This window comes from Hyperolius riggenbachi, chromosome 10 (genome assembly GCF_040937935.1).
Source record: "Hyperolius riggenbachi isolate aHypRig1 chromosome 10, aHypRig1.pri, whole genome shotgun sequence".
Classification (NCBI taxonomy): Eukaryota; Metazoa; Chordata; class Amphibia; order Anura; family Hyperoliidae; genus Hyperolius; species Hyperolius riggenbachi.
Window position 1 is genome coordinate 214,057,223 of NC_090655.1, and position 15,554 is coordinate 214,072,776.

Consider the following 15,554-nt stretch of genomic DNA (forward strand, 5'->3'; position numbering starts at 1 on the left):
AAAGACAGAGTTTGTACAAAATACAGAGTTGGTAACTAAAGTGATAAAATGAATATGAATAAATGTGTAACAAATTCCAAGGCACATAGGGAGAGAGAGTCCAGCCTTGTGAGCTTACAATCTCAATATTATTAGTATTACTTTATGGCCCTCCATTCTAGTAGTACCCTCTGATATTACCCCATTATAAAAGTGGCCTTTGTTATTATCCATTTATAATAGTTGTCTCTCTGTTATAATAGTGCTATTGCTTCCATAATAGTGCTATAGTGCCTTCTATTGGCTCTGTTATAGCATTGCTCTGCATTGGCCTGAACTGATATCTGCCCCCTGTACTACCCTCCTCTGTTGTCCTAGTCAGACAGAAATAGTGTCCACAATTTCCCCCACCCTCCAATGCAGAGCAACGGCAGTGGAGAGGGTTAAAGATTTTAGGTAACTAACCTGTTCAGCCAGAGCTGGGACTAGATATTCCACAGTTTCATTTTACATTTATATCTACTTCTTACGTTTTTACTATTTTATTGTTTTTGATCAAAGACACATTAATGGACGTATGCCAGAGCTAAAATCTATGAACTATTAACCCTTTGTATCTCTTTCCTGCTCTCAGAAGACATTTATTGCTAGAAAAGTGTTTTATAGTTGTAATTCTTATCCGTGAGGGTCACACTGTAGTCTGACCCAGTCCTGACTCAGACAGGAACTGCCACTTACATACCTGATGTTTAACTCTTCTAGGCAGAGAAAGAAAAAAAGGAACACAGCCTAGTTACATACCTCCCAACTTTTTGAGATGAGAAAGAGGGACACTTAAGCCACGCCCCTGATACACCCCTGATCACGCCCCTGTCACACCCCTAGTCACGTATACTATAAAGATTTCATAAAAAAATATGTTGTTTTATAATTCAAACTACACTTGTCCTTTCTATCCTGGTGCATTTTCCTTCATATTAACATCTTAAAATTAGTAATATAAAAATTTAAAGGATGGGAATAAAGTTTAGAGTCAATCAAAGACATTTTTTAGTACAGAAATATACATATTTACATAGAAAGAGGGACAAAGTCCTGAAAGAGGGACAAATTAGGAGGAAAGCGGGACGGGGGACAGGGCTCCCAAAGAGGAACTGTCCCTCCAAAAGAGGGACAGTTGGGAGCTATGTAGTTATTTGTGTGCTTGTCACTGTACATACACATGTCTATCTCATTATGCCACATGTCACCTCGGGTATCCTTTAAGCAGCAGCAGGGTGAGGCATCATTTGGCTCACCTTGCACCGAGCTCACCAGCGGCGCGGTAATACATATGACCTTTCAGGTCATGCCAAGCTTTCTAAGGCGAATGAGAAATTCACAAGACCTCAATTTGTCATAGATAATTTCACATTTTAGTTTGCAAATGCACTCAACATTGACCATCTTTAGTGAGGAAAAGGTTACAATGCCAAAAACCAATGAAGGATGCAGTTCCTCTCTTCTCCACAGGGTGGTGATCTCAATCTTACCAAGTGGAACGCACAAACAGGAAAAAGAGTAAACCACAGAGTGGAAATTGAGAATAGGAGGAAGTATAGAGGAGACATTGCTGGAACTGGCAGAAGAGGAGGTAAGAAGATATTATTTATTGTTTATGTAATTCATATTTATTTATACCCTGTAACACGGGGTCTCCCCCATCATTAGCAGATGCTGGTATGCATAGTACAATGTGTGAACAGTCAGTAACATCCAGCTTACTGCTCACATAAAACCTGATTAATATATGATGAGCAGAAATCCTGGACCATCTGGAAATATCTCATTTGCACAACTTGCTTAAAAAAACAAATCACATATAATACATTTACTAACTGATCACCAGCCACCAATATGACTGACTATGTGGGCACATGGCAGGTGCTGCTACTTTATAACCAGGCATTATCTATGGATGCTCTTTGTTTACACTGTGCTGCACCTTCTAATAATTTAATGATCAAATGGGAAAATGTTTGGACCATAAATATGCCTTTATAGCACTCCTACATTTAGACTACAAAGAAATAGACCCCATACACAAATCCCAGATATGTCATCTGATATTAACTGCACAATCTATGATTACTAAAAACTGGAAATCTGCTGAGCCTCTCTTATCTTCCAATCTCCTTAGCACATACAAGCAAAATATGATGATGGAAACACGCTTAAAGGGAAGGTCCAAGCAAAAAAAAAAAAATGAGTTTCACTTACCTGGGGCTTCTACCAGCCCCATGCAGCCATCCTGGGCCCTCGTAGTCACTCACTGCTGCTCCAGTCCCCCGCTGGGAGCTTTCTGACCTCGGAGGTCAGGGCCGAATTGCGTACATTTTTACACATTCCCGCTAGTGCAGGAACATTAACGCATACATTTTTACGCGTTAGTGGTGCAACGCGTAAATATTTGTTCCTGCACTAGCTGGAATGCGTAAAAATGTATGCAATGTGGCCCTGACCTCCGAGGTCAGAAAGCTGCTAGCGGGGGACTGGAGCAGCAGTGAGTGACTACAAGGGCACAGGATGGCTACATGGGGCTGGTAGAAGCCCCAGGTAAGTAAAACTCATTTTTTTTTTTTTTTGCTTGAACCTTCCCTTTAAGGTCGAGACTACTAGAATTTAACAGAACACCCAGTAAAAATGCCTTTAATTAAGATAAATCAATGAAGCCATATACATGTAATCGAATGTACAGCTAAGTGTTCTCTAATCATAAAATGAGTGAGTCACCTGTTCACCTGTTTTATATGTTACCTAGTTGTCGTTGCTATAAACTACTAGTATGATTAGTTATAAGGTTGAAAACAACTCAAATCACCTTTAAATATCACTTCAGCCTCATTAGATTGTAAACATTGGCTTGCTAAAACTTGTCCATCATAACAATTGGTAGATCGCCTGATCACCGCTCCAATTGTCCAGTTCAGCTGGGCGCCTGGTCTAATCAACCAGCCTTATAGGTTTGTGGTTGCTCTGAGATAAGGTAAACCCGGCAATAAGCCGATATTGCACCTACTCCATCTACTCTAAATTTGCTTACTCTAGGAACGCATGTTACCTATCTCACTGCAATGTAGAATTATTCTCAACTGTATGTTAACAAATGTTTTCAATTCCATTCTCTGTATTTCTGCTTCTGAAAATATAATAAAAATACTTTGTTGGAAAAAAAAATATGCCTTTATAGTCTGATTGAACTGTATAGATTATATTTTACATTATTATTACAGTATGTAGAGCTTAAAGAGGAGCCAAAGAGAAAATGACATACTGAATATATATATATTTATATATATATTATATATATATAATTTTTTTTCAATAGTCATTTTTAAGTTATTTAATCAGTGGTTGTCCATTGTACAAACTTTCCTTTTCCTCCTGATTTACATTTATCACACGTGGCAACATCTTTAGTCCTGCCAGGCGAACTCTGTGGAATGTTCGTTTACAAAATTTCTTGTGGGCTAGAGGGTATTGTGTGCTGATTGGGGTGAAGTTCAATCCTGGGATAAAGTTCCTCTTTAATATTCTATTTATTTTTAGATTTTTATTATTTTCTTTTGTTTTAAATCGTTTATTTAAAGCATATGGGTAAACTCAGAAAAAAAGTGTAAACTTCTTTAAAGTAGGATACAACTTTGACATTAACATTCAATAAAAATGTGTTTTCCTACTTAGTATTACCCACACAGTTATCATATTTGCTTTTGTGCACAAGTAATATAGTCCGTTTACAAATTACAAGTTCCCAATGTACAGTTTATCTGCTCTTAAAGTTGCAATTGCATTTTATTGCATAGCTGCTGTTTTTATAAATTAAAATATATCTAGTAGTGATCATTTCTCACCTCTCTGCTTTTCAGCTCAGTACAGTTCTGTTTCAGCACTCTGCTGGCTGTATATGAATTGTAGCAACAGAGGAAAGTAAACAAAAGATAATGTTATCACCTCTTCGGATAAGACTAGAAGCTTTCAAGTGCTGTTTTTAACTGTTTGAATGCTGTTCTGCTACAATTTTTTTGTGGTAGTAGACTTTATGCTGTATATAATCTTTTAGAACAAAGAGAGAATGCTGAGTTTCATACCACTTTAATCAAAGGGGTTCTGGCTCCCAGTGTCACTTTTGTCCATGTCCCTGACAAAGAGGATCATGTGTGACCCTGACATGATCATCAGATACAATCATAATGCGGACCATTATGCTATTTTTCTGAATTATAGCATAAGAGTTTGGCGAAAAGTCGTCATTGGCCCGTTGACCATTTTTGCTCCAAACCATTGGATAGACCAAATCATGTGGTTTATATTGAAGAAATATTGAATTTTGTATTTTTGCAATAAAGAAAAAACATTTGGATATCTCCTGAAGTGTTTGTGTTTGCTGAACTGAACTCAATGTATCCTTCTACAATAAAAGAGGTCTAGAGAGGTGATATGGGAGTGGTTGGATAGATAAATGGTGCAGTTGTATTGTAGAGGATTCTCTGGGTTTGGTGAGGTTCAGAAAATATGATGTAGAAGAGGAAGGATACATTGGAGGCTGGGAGTCAGGGTGTCAGGACATGGGGGATGAACGGACAGAAGAAGGGTGAACTGTTTTCTGTGTTTAGGAGAGGGTGATGGGGAGAGGAAGGAATAGATGGGGGTAGCAGGGGTTCTGGAGAGGTGACGTGGGAGGAGAGATGGATAGATAAGAGTCAGGAGAGGTGGGGATAGACTAGGGTCAGCAGACACTGGAGATGCTGAGTGTGTGGAGGCTGTAGTGAGCAAAACCGGTAACATAGTGGGTGTGAAGATGGGTGAGTTGGTGGGTAGTTGAAAGTTACAAGAGGTGACATAGGGGGATGTGGGAATTGTGGATCTACATTCCAAATCTTCTAAAGCAAAGATATAAAGAATTTGATTATTGATCAGACCAATCTATTGCCTGTAAGGTTGGCTGTGAGTCTGCCCCAGTGTGGTATCCCGTAATAGAATAGTGTATAGCAAGCAGCCTCTGCCATGCTGGGTGTGCAGCACATCTAATATATATCTTCTCATAATCCAGAACTCTGCAGCCAAGATAATTCTCAGTTTGTTTTTTTACAGAGAGGTGCTTCCTGTATAGCACACATGACCTCATCAGTGAAGATGGAGGAAGACTGGAGTCACATGACTGAGAGGATGCTAAACCTCACCCTGGAGATCATCTACCTGCTGACTGGAGAGGTGACGAGGATTCTGGGAGCATTCCTTTATCTGCTTGTTCAACTGTGCACTTCCTCACCCTTTTCCTGCCCAGCATGCCCAGCTGCCTTCTCTGCCTGTGCAGCCATCCACTCTGATCCCCTTCTCTTCCTTTGCAGCCATCCACTCTCATCCCCTTCTCTGCCTGTGCAGCCATCCACTCCTATACCCTTCTGTGCCTGCACAGCCATCCACTTTGATCCCCTTCTGTGCCTGCCCAGCCATCCACTCTCATACCCTTCTCTGCCTGCACAGCCATCCACTCTCATCCCCCTCTCTGCTTGCACAGCCATCCACTCTGATCTCCTTCTCTGCCTGCGCAGCCATCCACTCTGATCCCCTTCTCTTCCTGTGCAGCCATCCACTCTGATCCCCTTCTCTGCCTGTGCAGCCATCCACTCTGATCCCCTTCTCTTCCTGTGCAGACATCCACTCTGATCCCCTTTTCTTCCTGTGCAGCCATCCCCTCTGATCCCCTTCTCTTCCTGTGCAGCCATCCACTCTGATCCCCTTCTCTGCCTGTGCAGAGCCATACACTCCAATCCTCTTCTCTACCTGTACAGCCATCCACAGCAATCCCCTTCTCTGCCTGCCCAATTATCCACTCCGATCCCTTTCTCTGCCCGCATAGCCATCCACTCCAATCCCTTTCTCTGCCTGCACAGCCATCCACTCTGATCCCCTTCTCTGCCTGCACAGCCCACCACTCCAATCCCCTTCTGCCTGCACAGCCATCCAATCCAATCCTTTTCTCTGCCTGCGCAGTCATCCACTCCAATCCCCTTCTCTGCCTGCACAGCCATCCACTCCAATCCCCTTCTCTGCCTGCACAGTCATTCACTCCGATCCCCTTCTCTGCCTGCACAGTCATTCACTCCAATCCCCTTCTCTGCCTGCACAGAACACCACTCTGATCCCCTTCTCTGCCTGCACAGAACACCACTCTGATCCCCTTCTCTGCCTGCACAGCCCACCACTCCAATCCCCTTCTCTGCCTGCACAGCCATCCACCCCCATCCCCTTCTCTGCCTGCACAGAGATCCACTCCAATCCCCTTCTCTGCCTGCACAGCCATCCACTCCAATCCCCTTCTCTGCCTGCACAGCCATCCACTCCAATCCCCTTCTCTGCCTGCACAGTCATTCACTCCGATCCCTTTCTCTGCCTGCACAGTCATTCACTCCGATCCCCTTCTCTGCCTGCACAGTCATTCACTCCGATCCCCTTCTCTGCCTGTACAGAACACCACTCTGATCCCCTTTTCTGCCTGCACAGAACACCACTCCGATCCCTTTCTCTGCCTGCACAGCCCACCACTCCAATCCCCTTCTCTGCCTGCACAGCCATCCACTCCAATCCCCTTCTCTGCCTGCACAGCCCACCACTCCAATCCCCTTCTCTGCCTGCACAGTCATTCACTCCGATCCCCTTCTCTGCCTGCACAGAACACCACTCTGGTCCCCTTCTCTGCCTGTACAGAACACCACTCTTATCCCCTTCTCTGCCCGCAGAGCCATACACTCCAATCCTCTTCTCTGCCTGTACAGCCATCCACTGCAATCCCCTTCTCTGCCTGCCCAATTATCCACTCCGATCCCTTTCTCTGCCCGCACAGCCATCCACTCCAATCCCCTTCTGCCTGCACAGCCATCCAATCCAATCCTTTTCTCTGCATGCACAGCCATCCACTCCGATCCCTTTCTCTGCCTGCACAGCCATCCACTCCAATCCCCTTCTCTGCCTGCACAGTCATTCACTCAGATCCCCTTCTCTGCCTGCACAGTCATTCACTCCAATCCCCTTCTCTGCCTGCACAGAACACCACTCTGATCACCTTCTCTGCCTGCACAGAACACCACTCCGATCCCCTTCTCTGCCTGCACAGCCCACCACTCCAATCCCCTTCTCTGCCTGCACAGTCATCCACTCCCATCCCCTTCTCTGCATGCACAGAGATCCACTCCAATCCCCTTCTCTGCCTGCACAGCCATCCACTCCAATCCCCTTCTCTGCCTGCACAGCCATCCACTCCAATCCCCTTCTCTGCCTGCACAGTCATTCACTCCGATCCCTTTCTCTGCCTGCACAGTCATTCACTCCGATCCCCTTCTCTGCCTGCACAGTCATTCACTCCGATCCCCTTCTCTGCCTGCACAGAACACCACTCTGATCCCCTTCTCTGCCTGCACAGAACACCACTCCGATCCCTTTCTCTGCCTGCACAGCCATCCACTCCAATCCCCTTCTCTGCCTGCACAGCCATCCACTCCAATCCCCTTCTCTGCCCGCACAGAGATCCACTCCAATCCCCTTCTCTGCCTGCACAGCCATCCACTCTGTTCCCCTTCTCTTCCTGTGCAGCCAACAACTCTGATCCCCTTCTCTGCTTGCCCTGTCATCCATTACAATCCTCTTCTACTACCTGCACAGTCATGACTACTATCCCTTTATTTGTGTGCAATGCGCTTACTACTAAACTCCTTTTTCACAGCAGAGCAGTCCCCCGAACCTGTTTTCTGCTTCTATGCATGCCTCCCCTTCCTATTCAGCATACACAGACACCCTACACTTAGCTTCAATACAATACTGTACCACAATCATGCCCGATTTGCTGGCCTTTAGAAAAAAAAAATAAGAAACTGTACATGGTGATAGTTGGTATTACATGTTACTATACAGGATTATGAAATAGTGAAGAAGACATCTGGAGAGCTGTTGATACCCAACAATCATGTCCCATCCCCCATCACAGTGCCTCCACCTCACTCCCAGACACCTGAGGAAAACAACAAGAAGATTCTAGAAGTCATCAACAAGATGATTGAGCTGCTGAAAGGAGAGGTGAGCAGCCGTGAATTATGGAACATTAAAGTGTACCTGATGCAGATTGTGACCTTAAAAAGCAGATAATTACCTACAGAAAGTGAAGCCTCTGGATCCTCCAGAAGCCTCCCTTGTCTTCCTCGCCCCCACTGTTGTTGAGCACAGACCCCCAGAAATTATCTGACAAGAGCGTGTCAGGTATGTTATCGTGTCCATGCTCCCCACCATACTGCCTGCATGAGTAGGGCTGCGTCTGCACAATAAGCTGGAGCCGCTCGTCCATGAGTGCAGTGCTGTCCGACTTCAGAGGCAGGTGGTGTGTCTAGCACTGGATTTTTCAGTGGAGGGGGCAGAGCATCATTGTCCTGATTTTGTGGGGTGGAGCCAAGCACAAACAAAGGTGGGCCTGTCAGAGGAAGGGGCCTGACACAAAAAAGAAATCTGGGCAATCTGCAATCTGAGTGTGTCCCAGGAGCCATATCTGGCCCAGGGGCTGCCAGTTGGACAGCCCTACATGAGTGGCTCCGTGCTTCTACGCAGGGGTGGCCATAGTTGTGCAGGTCCCGCATGGCTGCGCTCCAGCACAGTGGGCACCACAGGCATGAACTTGAAGAGGGTCCCAAGCATCAGCGGTGATCTGGAGGAGGATATGGGAAGCCTATAAAGCATCCAGAGGTTTCCCTCTTCCTAGGTAAGTATATGTTTTTTAGGTCACAATCTGCCTTGAGTTTGTTTTCTTTAACCAGTGACAGAAGGGACATGTCTGGATGGTGACTGTATCACAGTTTATTTATCAGGTTCCTACAAAGCGTCGGGATGACACGGTCTATCCCTCTATGGAGGAGGTGAAGTACTTTGGACACAAAGACATTTACAATGATCTAATGGCAGAGAATAAACTGCTTCTCACATCACAGGGTAAGATGAGAGAGCAATACTTTAAGTTAACCCCACCACCACCACGCTCTGATAAATACATAAAAACAATATATTGAGTCAATAATGTTTGTTACCTACAGATGGATCCATTAACAGTAATCCTCCAGAGAGATGTACAGGTCCTCTTTATTCCCAGGATAGTACCCATGAAGATCACACCATCCCCCACCATTATCAGGTAGGTCGTGTCACACATGTGCAATTAGCAATAAAGTCACCAGAACATCCACACTATGTACATCCAAAGTCGATTGACTATTAATGAGAAGGAAATACTGCATAGGGAGTGTGTCGGAAGGAATACCCGGTATGATGGGGTGGAGGAAGGGGACACCTGGTGTAGAGATGGAAGTAAAGCCGGTGAAAGGTTGCGATGAACAGTGTACAGTATGACATCCTTTGAGTTGTAATCTATTCATGGTCTTATTGTAGGGTGAAGATGTGGTGGTTATCAAAGTAGACATTAAAGAAGAACCAGAGGAGACGTATGCATGGGGAGATGATAAGCCGTGCAAGGAGGAGGAAATGCCTGCACAGATCAGCACAGGTCAGTTATGTGATGGGGGGAGGCTGGAAGACTCTTGCCTCTTGGGGTACATTGCACAGGTTTATCAGAGTCGCTGGTTTGGAGTAATAACTGGGCACAGCTCTTTCTGTTATAGGGAACCTGAGGTGAGATGGACAGGGCGCTGCCATATGTATAATTTTCAACAATGCAAATTGCAAGGCTGTCCTGTTGATCTTCTGCCTGTAATACATACATGTCAAACTCCAGACCGTGGGCCAAATCTGGCCCTCAGAGCCATTAACTTTGGCTCTCAAGTGGTCTCCCCACTTTGCATTATGTTTGGCTCACTCTAGACCACCAGAGAAGTTATATTGGAGATGAAGCCCTAAAACACCAGGAAAGCCATATGGGGAGGTAGGGGGAAAGCACTAAACACTAGGGAACTGTATAGGTTGGAGCGCTCTAGACATCAGGTGGGGGTTTCTAGATACCAAGGAAGTGTATAGGGGAGGGTGGGGGCCTCTGGACACCAAGGAACTGTATAGGGGTTGAAGGAGGACCATTAGAGACCTGGGAACTTTATAAGGGAGGAAGGTGGCCAGCCGACCATGAGGTTGGCCCGCGACACGGTCCCAGTGTACAATTTCGGCCCACTTTGCGCTTGAGGTTGACACCCCTGCTCTAATACATTTAGCCATAGACCCTGAACAAGCATGTAGATCATGTGTTTTGACTCAAATCTGACTGGATTAGCCTCATGCTGGTTTCAGGTGTGTGATTTAGACACTACTGCAGTCAGATAGATCAACAGGGCTACCAGGCAAGTGGTATTGTAAAAAAGAAAATAAATATGGCAGTCTCTATAACCCTCTCAGCTCAGGTTCCCTTTAATTATCTGCACAAGCATAGCTAAGATCCTGCGTCTGTCCGGAGCCACCTTCACAGCACTTGACTAGCCAGGTGTTAGCTCAGCACCCGACATCACACAGAGCAGCACTATACAATCCCAGCTAACAGGAAAAGGCTCAGTGTTGGGGTGCAGCTGGTGCGGGGACCCCTCTGACAGGAAGTGATGTGCACCCCATTTTTCTTCCCCAGCATTACTCTCACACATGGCTGAGCGCTGTGACATTATTTACTGCTGGAGCAACATACATGACTGCTGAATTATTATTATTATAGTGTATTAATATAGCGCTGACATCTTAGCCACTTCAGTACCAGAAGTCTCTGGCCCCTTAAGGACCAGAAATGTCTGGGTAAAAAAATTGGGCTCACCGACATCACGCTGCACTGACCCATCTCTCGCTGTTTGTGCCATTCTCCTGTCGCTGCAGCCCACTCGCTCAGCTGTAGTTATGACAGTACAGCTCTGTGAGCCAGTCAGGAGCGGATTTCATTGGCTCCGGACCCTGTGATCACTGTGAGACGATCACAGGGTCAGGAGCAAATGGGCATAGGGAGCTCTGCAGTGACAGTAGATCGGCGTGATCGGCAGTAGCAGTGGGAACATGCACTGTGGTAATTGACATCTACGTTCTGGCAGGGACAACAGGTCCCAAACAGAGCGTAGATTTCAATTAGCTACAACTGGAAGCGGTTTAAGCAGTGCTTTCACACTTACGTATTCATGTCTCTAACTGTCCCTCAGGGGGCATATAAATAAATAAAATATATAATCTTTACCATAAACAGTCATTCCTCTACTAGACTAAGGCGTGTGTGTGTGTGTGTGTGTGTGTGTGTGTGTGTGTGTGCGTGCGTGCGTGCGTGCGTGCGTGCGTGCGTGTGTGTGTGCGGGGGGGGGGGGCAAACTTATTTTTGTTTTTGGGATATGAGAGGAAACCAGAGTACCCAGAGAACAGGAGGAAACCCATGCATATAATGTGAGAACATACAAATTCCACGCAGATAGTGTCCTGGGCCAGGTTTGAACTCCTGGTGCTACAGGGCAAGAGTCCTATCCACTATGCCACCGAATGATCTCTAACTATTATAATTTCCCCAATAGATTTACACAATGTTGGGAACTCATCAGAGGGACATCTTGTCTCATCTCCAACCTACAATGCAGAGAATAAGGACATCACATGCTATTCTTCAGGAGGAAACCCTATTGTTGGAAACACACATCAGCAACTTTACAAGGATGACAGGTCATTGCATCCCTCAGGAGGAAACCCTATTATTGGAAACACACATCAGCAACTTTACCAGGATGACAGGTCATTGCATCCCTCAGGAGTACACCCTGTAATTGGACATATGCAACTTTACCAGGAGGATAGATCATTGCATCCCTCTAATTCTGAGGCGTCTTCTGCTAGATCACATCCTGCTGCTCCTAATGTCCAACCAAGATATTACTGCGTCAGCAAGCCAAAAGCTGCTCCCGACCCTGAAGAAACTTTCACTAGACGCCGCGTTTCTAGACGCAGAGTTGTGAAGATATTTCCGTGCTCCGAATGTGACAAATGTTTTAGATCAAAATCACTTCTTAGTACGCATGAAAGGGTCCACACTGGTGAGCGGCCATTTTTATGTTCAGAGTGTGGGAAATATTTCAGCCAGAAAGGAAGCCTTCTTACACATCAGAGAAGTCACAGAGGTGAACGACCTTTTTTATGCTCTGAGTGTGGGAAATCTTTCACTCGGAAAGATGACCTTCTTAAACATCAGAGAACTCACACTGGTGAGCGGCCTTTCTCGTGTTCACAGTGCGGAAAAGGGTTCTCTCAGAAAGGACATCTTCGAAGCCACCAGAGAAGTCACACAGGCGAGCGACCTTTCAAATGTTCACACTGTGGGAACAGTTTCTCTCAAAGAGGACACCTCCGAAGTCACCAGAGAACTCACACGGGAGAGCGTCCTTACTCATGTTTACAGTGTGGGAAATGTTTCACTGTGAAAGGAAACCTCCTAACACACCAGAGAACTCATACACGTGAAAACCCTTCTTTAGGCTCTTAGCATGGGAAAGGTTTTACTGTGATAGGAAACCTTACACACCACCACAGAACTCACACACGTCAAAGTCCTTCTTTAGGTTCTTAGCATGGGAAATGTTTCAATGTGAAAAGAAACCTCCTTACACACCACCAGAGAACTCACACATGTGAAAGTCCTCCTTTAGGTTCTTAGCATAGGAAATGTTTCAGTGTGAAAATACACCAGAGAAGTCACATAGAATCATAGATAATTGCCCTTACTAATAAGTGCTGGAAATGTATTGGACTCCTGAAGACACCAGAGAATACTCCTTATTTTTTATGTTCAGAGTATTTAGGATAGAAAGCCTTGTTAAAACTAAGGATGGTCAATGAGATGATTCAGGAATATGCAAATTATATATGCAAATGTATGCAGCTTGAGTATGGTCCAATCAAATTTTACCTCAGCAATTTTTGATTGGTTAATTTCCAAGCTGTGTACATTTGCATACAAAATTTGCATAATGCTGCATCAACTCAAATTTATTTCCATCTCATTGATCAGCCCTCGTTAAAACATCCATAAAGGTCACATAGTCTGTTGTTCTTACTTTTGCTCACAGAGTGGGAAAGGAAATATAACTGACCATCTGAACGCATGTCTACTGACACCAAGGACTTATGAATAATGACAATTCATAGATGGGGTTGCTCAGTTAACCCTTTACAATCCTTTTTCTTGATCCCCCATGTTCCAAGCACTTAATTTTTTTCTGGGGTCATGGTTGATGGTGACGGTGATCCAGAGAGTCTGTACCTTCCTGCACTAAAGTGATGATGTGACCCAACATTGGTGGCAGGGCCAGTGCCATCTCACATGCTGTAGCTCCGCCTTTCTTGCACACGTACACAGATAATTCTGTTATTATGCAGTGCTGCTGGAGGGGATCACAGTGTCAGATTTCGTCCGAAACCTTGTGGGATGCCATGCTGGACCAGATCCAGCAGCAATCCTCCTACAGCAAGCCCAAGTGCACCCACATAAAGTGGGTGGATGGCTCTGGTGGCAGAGTGATGGACTTGGTCCGATACTTTTATCTGAAGACGATGACGCTGTGCTGGATTTTATTGGCAACCGCTCCGTCTAGTGGAAGATGCATTTTCCTAGGTTGGACCATGTACAACATTGGAGGTAAAAAGGAAAAGGCCAGTGTTGGACATAGTCTTGCATAGGATTGGAAAGGGGTGATAAAAATATAGTAGCATATAGGGGAGGAGTTTATTCCCAGTAGATACATGCAAAGCATGGTGGGTGGAGGGACCTCTAGTTCCTGTTGTAATTCTCCTTACATTCTGCAGACTATGAAATGTATGTAAAGGAAATACCTGCAGTGAGAGGAATATGGAGGCTACCATAGCTTATAGTGATCATCTGCCTCACATACTCTAAATTTGATTTGAAAGTAGTATTCGGGGGATGAGACCAGACTCCAGTGTGATTGCTCCATAACAGCAATGTGAAAACTGAGGATCAGCATGACAGCCAGATAAGTGATATTTTAGGGGATTGGCGATGTAGCTGGCACCTGCTAGTGTGAAGCGTTGGGGACACACGCAGAGGTCTCACTCCCAGTGTCTCTGAGAAAAAGAAGCATTAAAGAGGGTCTTTGCCGAAAAATAATAGTAGGGGGGGGGGGGAATCGAGGGGATAAGCCAATACATCGCAAAGTGAGAAGGTAACAGATAGAAGAGGAAGCAAAAAGTTATTGATATTGGCCATTAAATTTTTCATGTTGTTTGATCTACAATGAGCCTGCAGGTCATCATCTTTACTACTGTCAGCCATGGAAAAAAAAAAAATAGACAGCACCAACGCCATTATCTATAACCACACCCACTTACTATGTAATTGGCTAAAAGGTTGTTTCTCTATAAATATATACAGTACATGCACATAGGAAGATATTGCTTGCTTGGCAGTTGGAAACAGTTGTTATTTCCAACAATGCAGCAAAGTTCACAGACAGGAAACGTTCTTGACCATGGTCATGACATCACCCTGTGGGAGGGGTTTCATCACATCATCACAATATCAGCCACACAGACCCCCTGATGATCTATTCAAGAAAAGATAAAGCTTTCTTGTGGGAAAGTGATTGGGTTGAAGTTCAGTCCTGGGTTAAAGTATCTCTTTAAGTGATGCAAACAAATGTTAAAGCAACAATATGCTTAGCAGCAAAGAATCAAGCTAAATTCTCCCTCATTTGTATAGGAAAAACTTTGTTCCACAAACACTTCCTGGTTGCCAGCTAGGCCGTTGGTACTTTCTAAGAGTTGAACAAGATGAGTATTCGGGCAGAAGCACTCCTACTACTATTTTGTATTTCTGCACTTCTCTGTTCCTTCCACACTGAATTAATAAAACTGAACTTGCATGATAGAGGGGATCCAGGGAATGCCTGACTCGATGCAGTATTTGCTAATAGATGCACAGGTCTTCAGTTCCACATCCTGGAGATTACACGTGTGCAGCTGTTCGGAGAGCTTGTGAAATTCAATATGGCTTCATACATTACGTGTTCATTGGGAAGGACATAAAGCTATGGGGGAATGAAGCTAATTGAGCAACAGAACTATAATATAAACTTTTCTTTTTACAAGACTGATAGCTATTTCCACTGCCTATAGTTCTGCTTTAAGACGGATGACATTATAGTAGTGGTAGAATAGGTATAGAACGAGTACAAGGTTTATAGAATACTATAACAGAACAGAATCTTACACATTGGAATAGAAGGTTATGGATGTAGCAGGCTAAGTAGGGAGTAATAGGAATTGTACTGGATTTTTTTTTGTGAATATAATAAACATATGAATAAAACCTATATGTGAATGAAATGTTAAGTTATTTTGGTGCAGTTGTTCCTAAGCTACATTCACTTCTGTGATATGTGTTACTCGAATCCGTTTACATATGATCACTGCACAGATAAACCATCCAGCTCTCTATGGGACAGCCCATTCTATCCTATGAAGAGGGAATAAGGTGGACAAAGAGGTCACATTGGGAACTACAATAACAGTCAGATGAGTATTTTCCATCT

At 44.5% G+C, this 15,554-nt stretch overlaps 1 protein-coding gene across 1 annotated transcript; it reads left to right on the forward strand.

The window, feature by feature from the left end:
- The first annotated feature begins 1,521 nt into the window (after nt 1-1,521).
- On the forward strand, nt 1,522-14,133 carry LOC137534453 (zinc finger protein 154-like). Its single transcript, XM_068255951.1, has 7 exons — nt 1,522-1,612; nt 5,113-5,232; nt 7,930-8,091; nt 8,859-8,991; nt 9,093-9,190; nt 9,445-9,559; nt 11,532-14,133. The coding sequence occupies exons 2-7, from the start codon at nt 5,137-5,139 to the stop codon at nt 12,488-12,490; spliced, it is 1,563 nt and encodes a 520-aa protein (XP_068112052.1). The 5' UTR covers nt 1,522-1,612; nt 5,113-5,136; the 3' UTR covers nt 12,491-14,133.
- The last annotated feature ends 1,421 nt before the right edge of the window (nt 14,134-15,554 follow it).

Bases quoted from the DNA above. Each gene is read 5' to 3' on its own strand.
- LOC137534453 (XM_068255951.1), top strand. From the start codon at position 5,137: ATGACCTCATCAGTGAAGATGGAGGAAGACTGGAGTCACATGACTGAG. The intron at 8,992-9,092 runs GTAAGATGAGAG...TGTTACCTACAG, and splicing joins ACTGCTTCTCACATCACAGG to ATGGATCCATTAACAGTAAT. The intron at 9,191-9,444 runs GTAGGTCGTGTC...GTCTTATTGTAG, and splicing joins CCATCCCCCACCATTATCAG to GGTGAAGATGTGGTGGTTAT.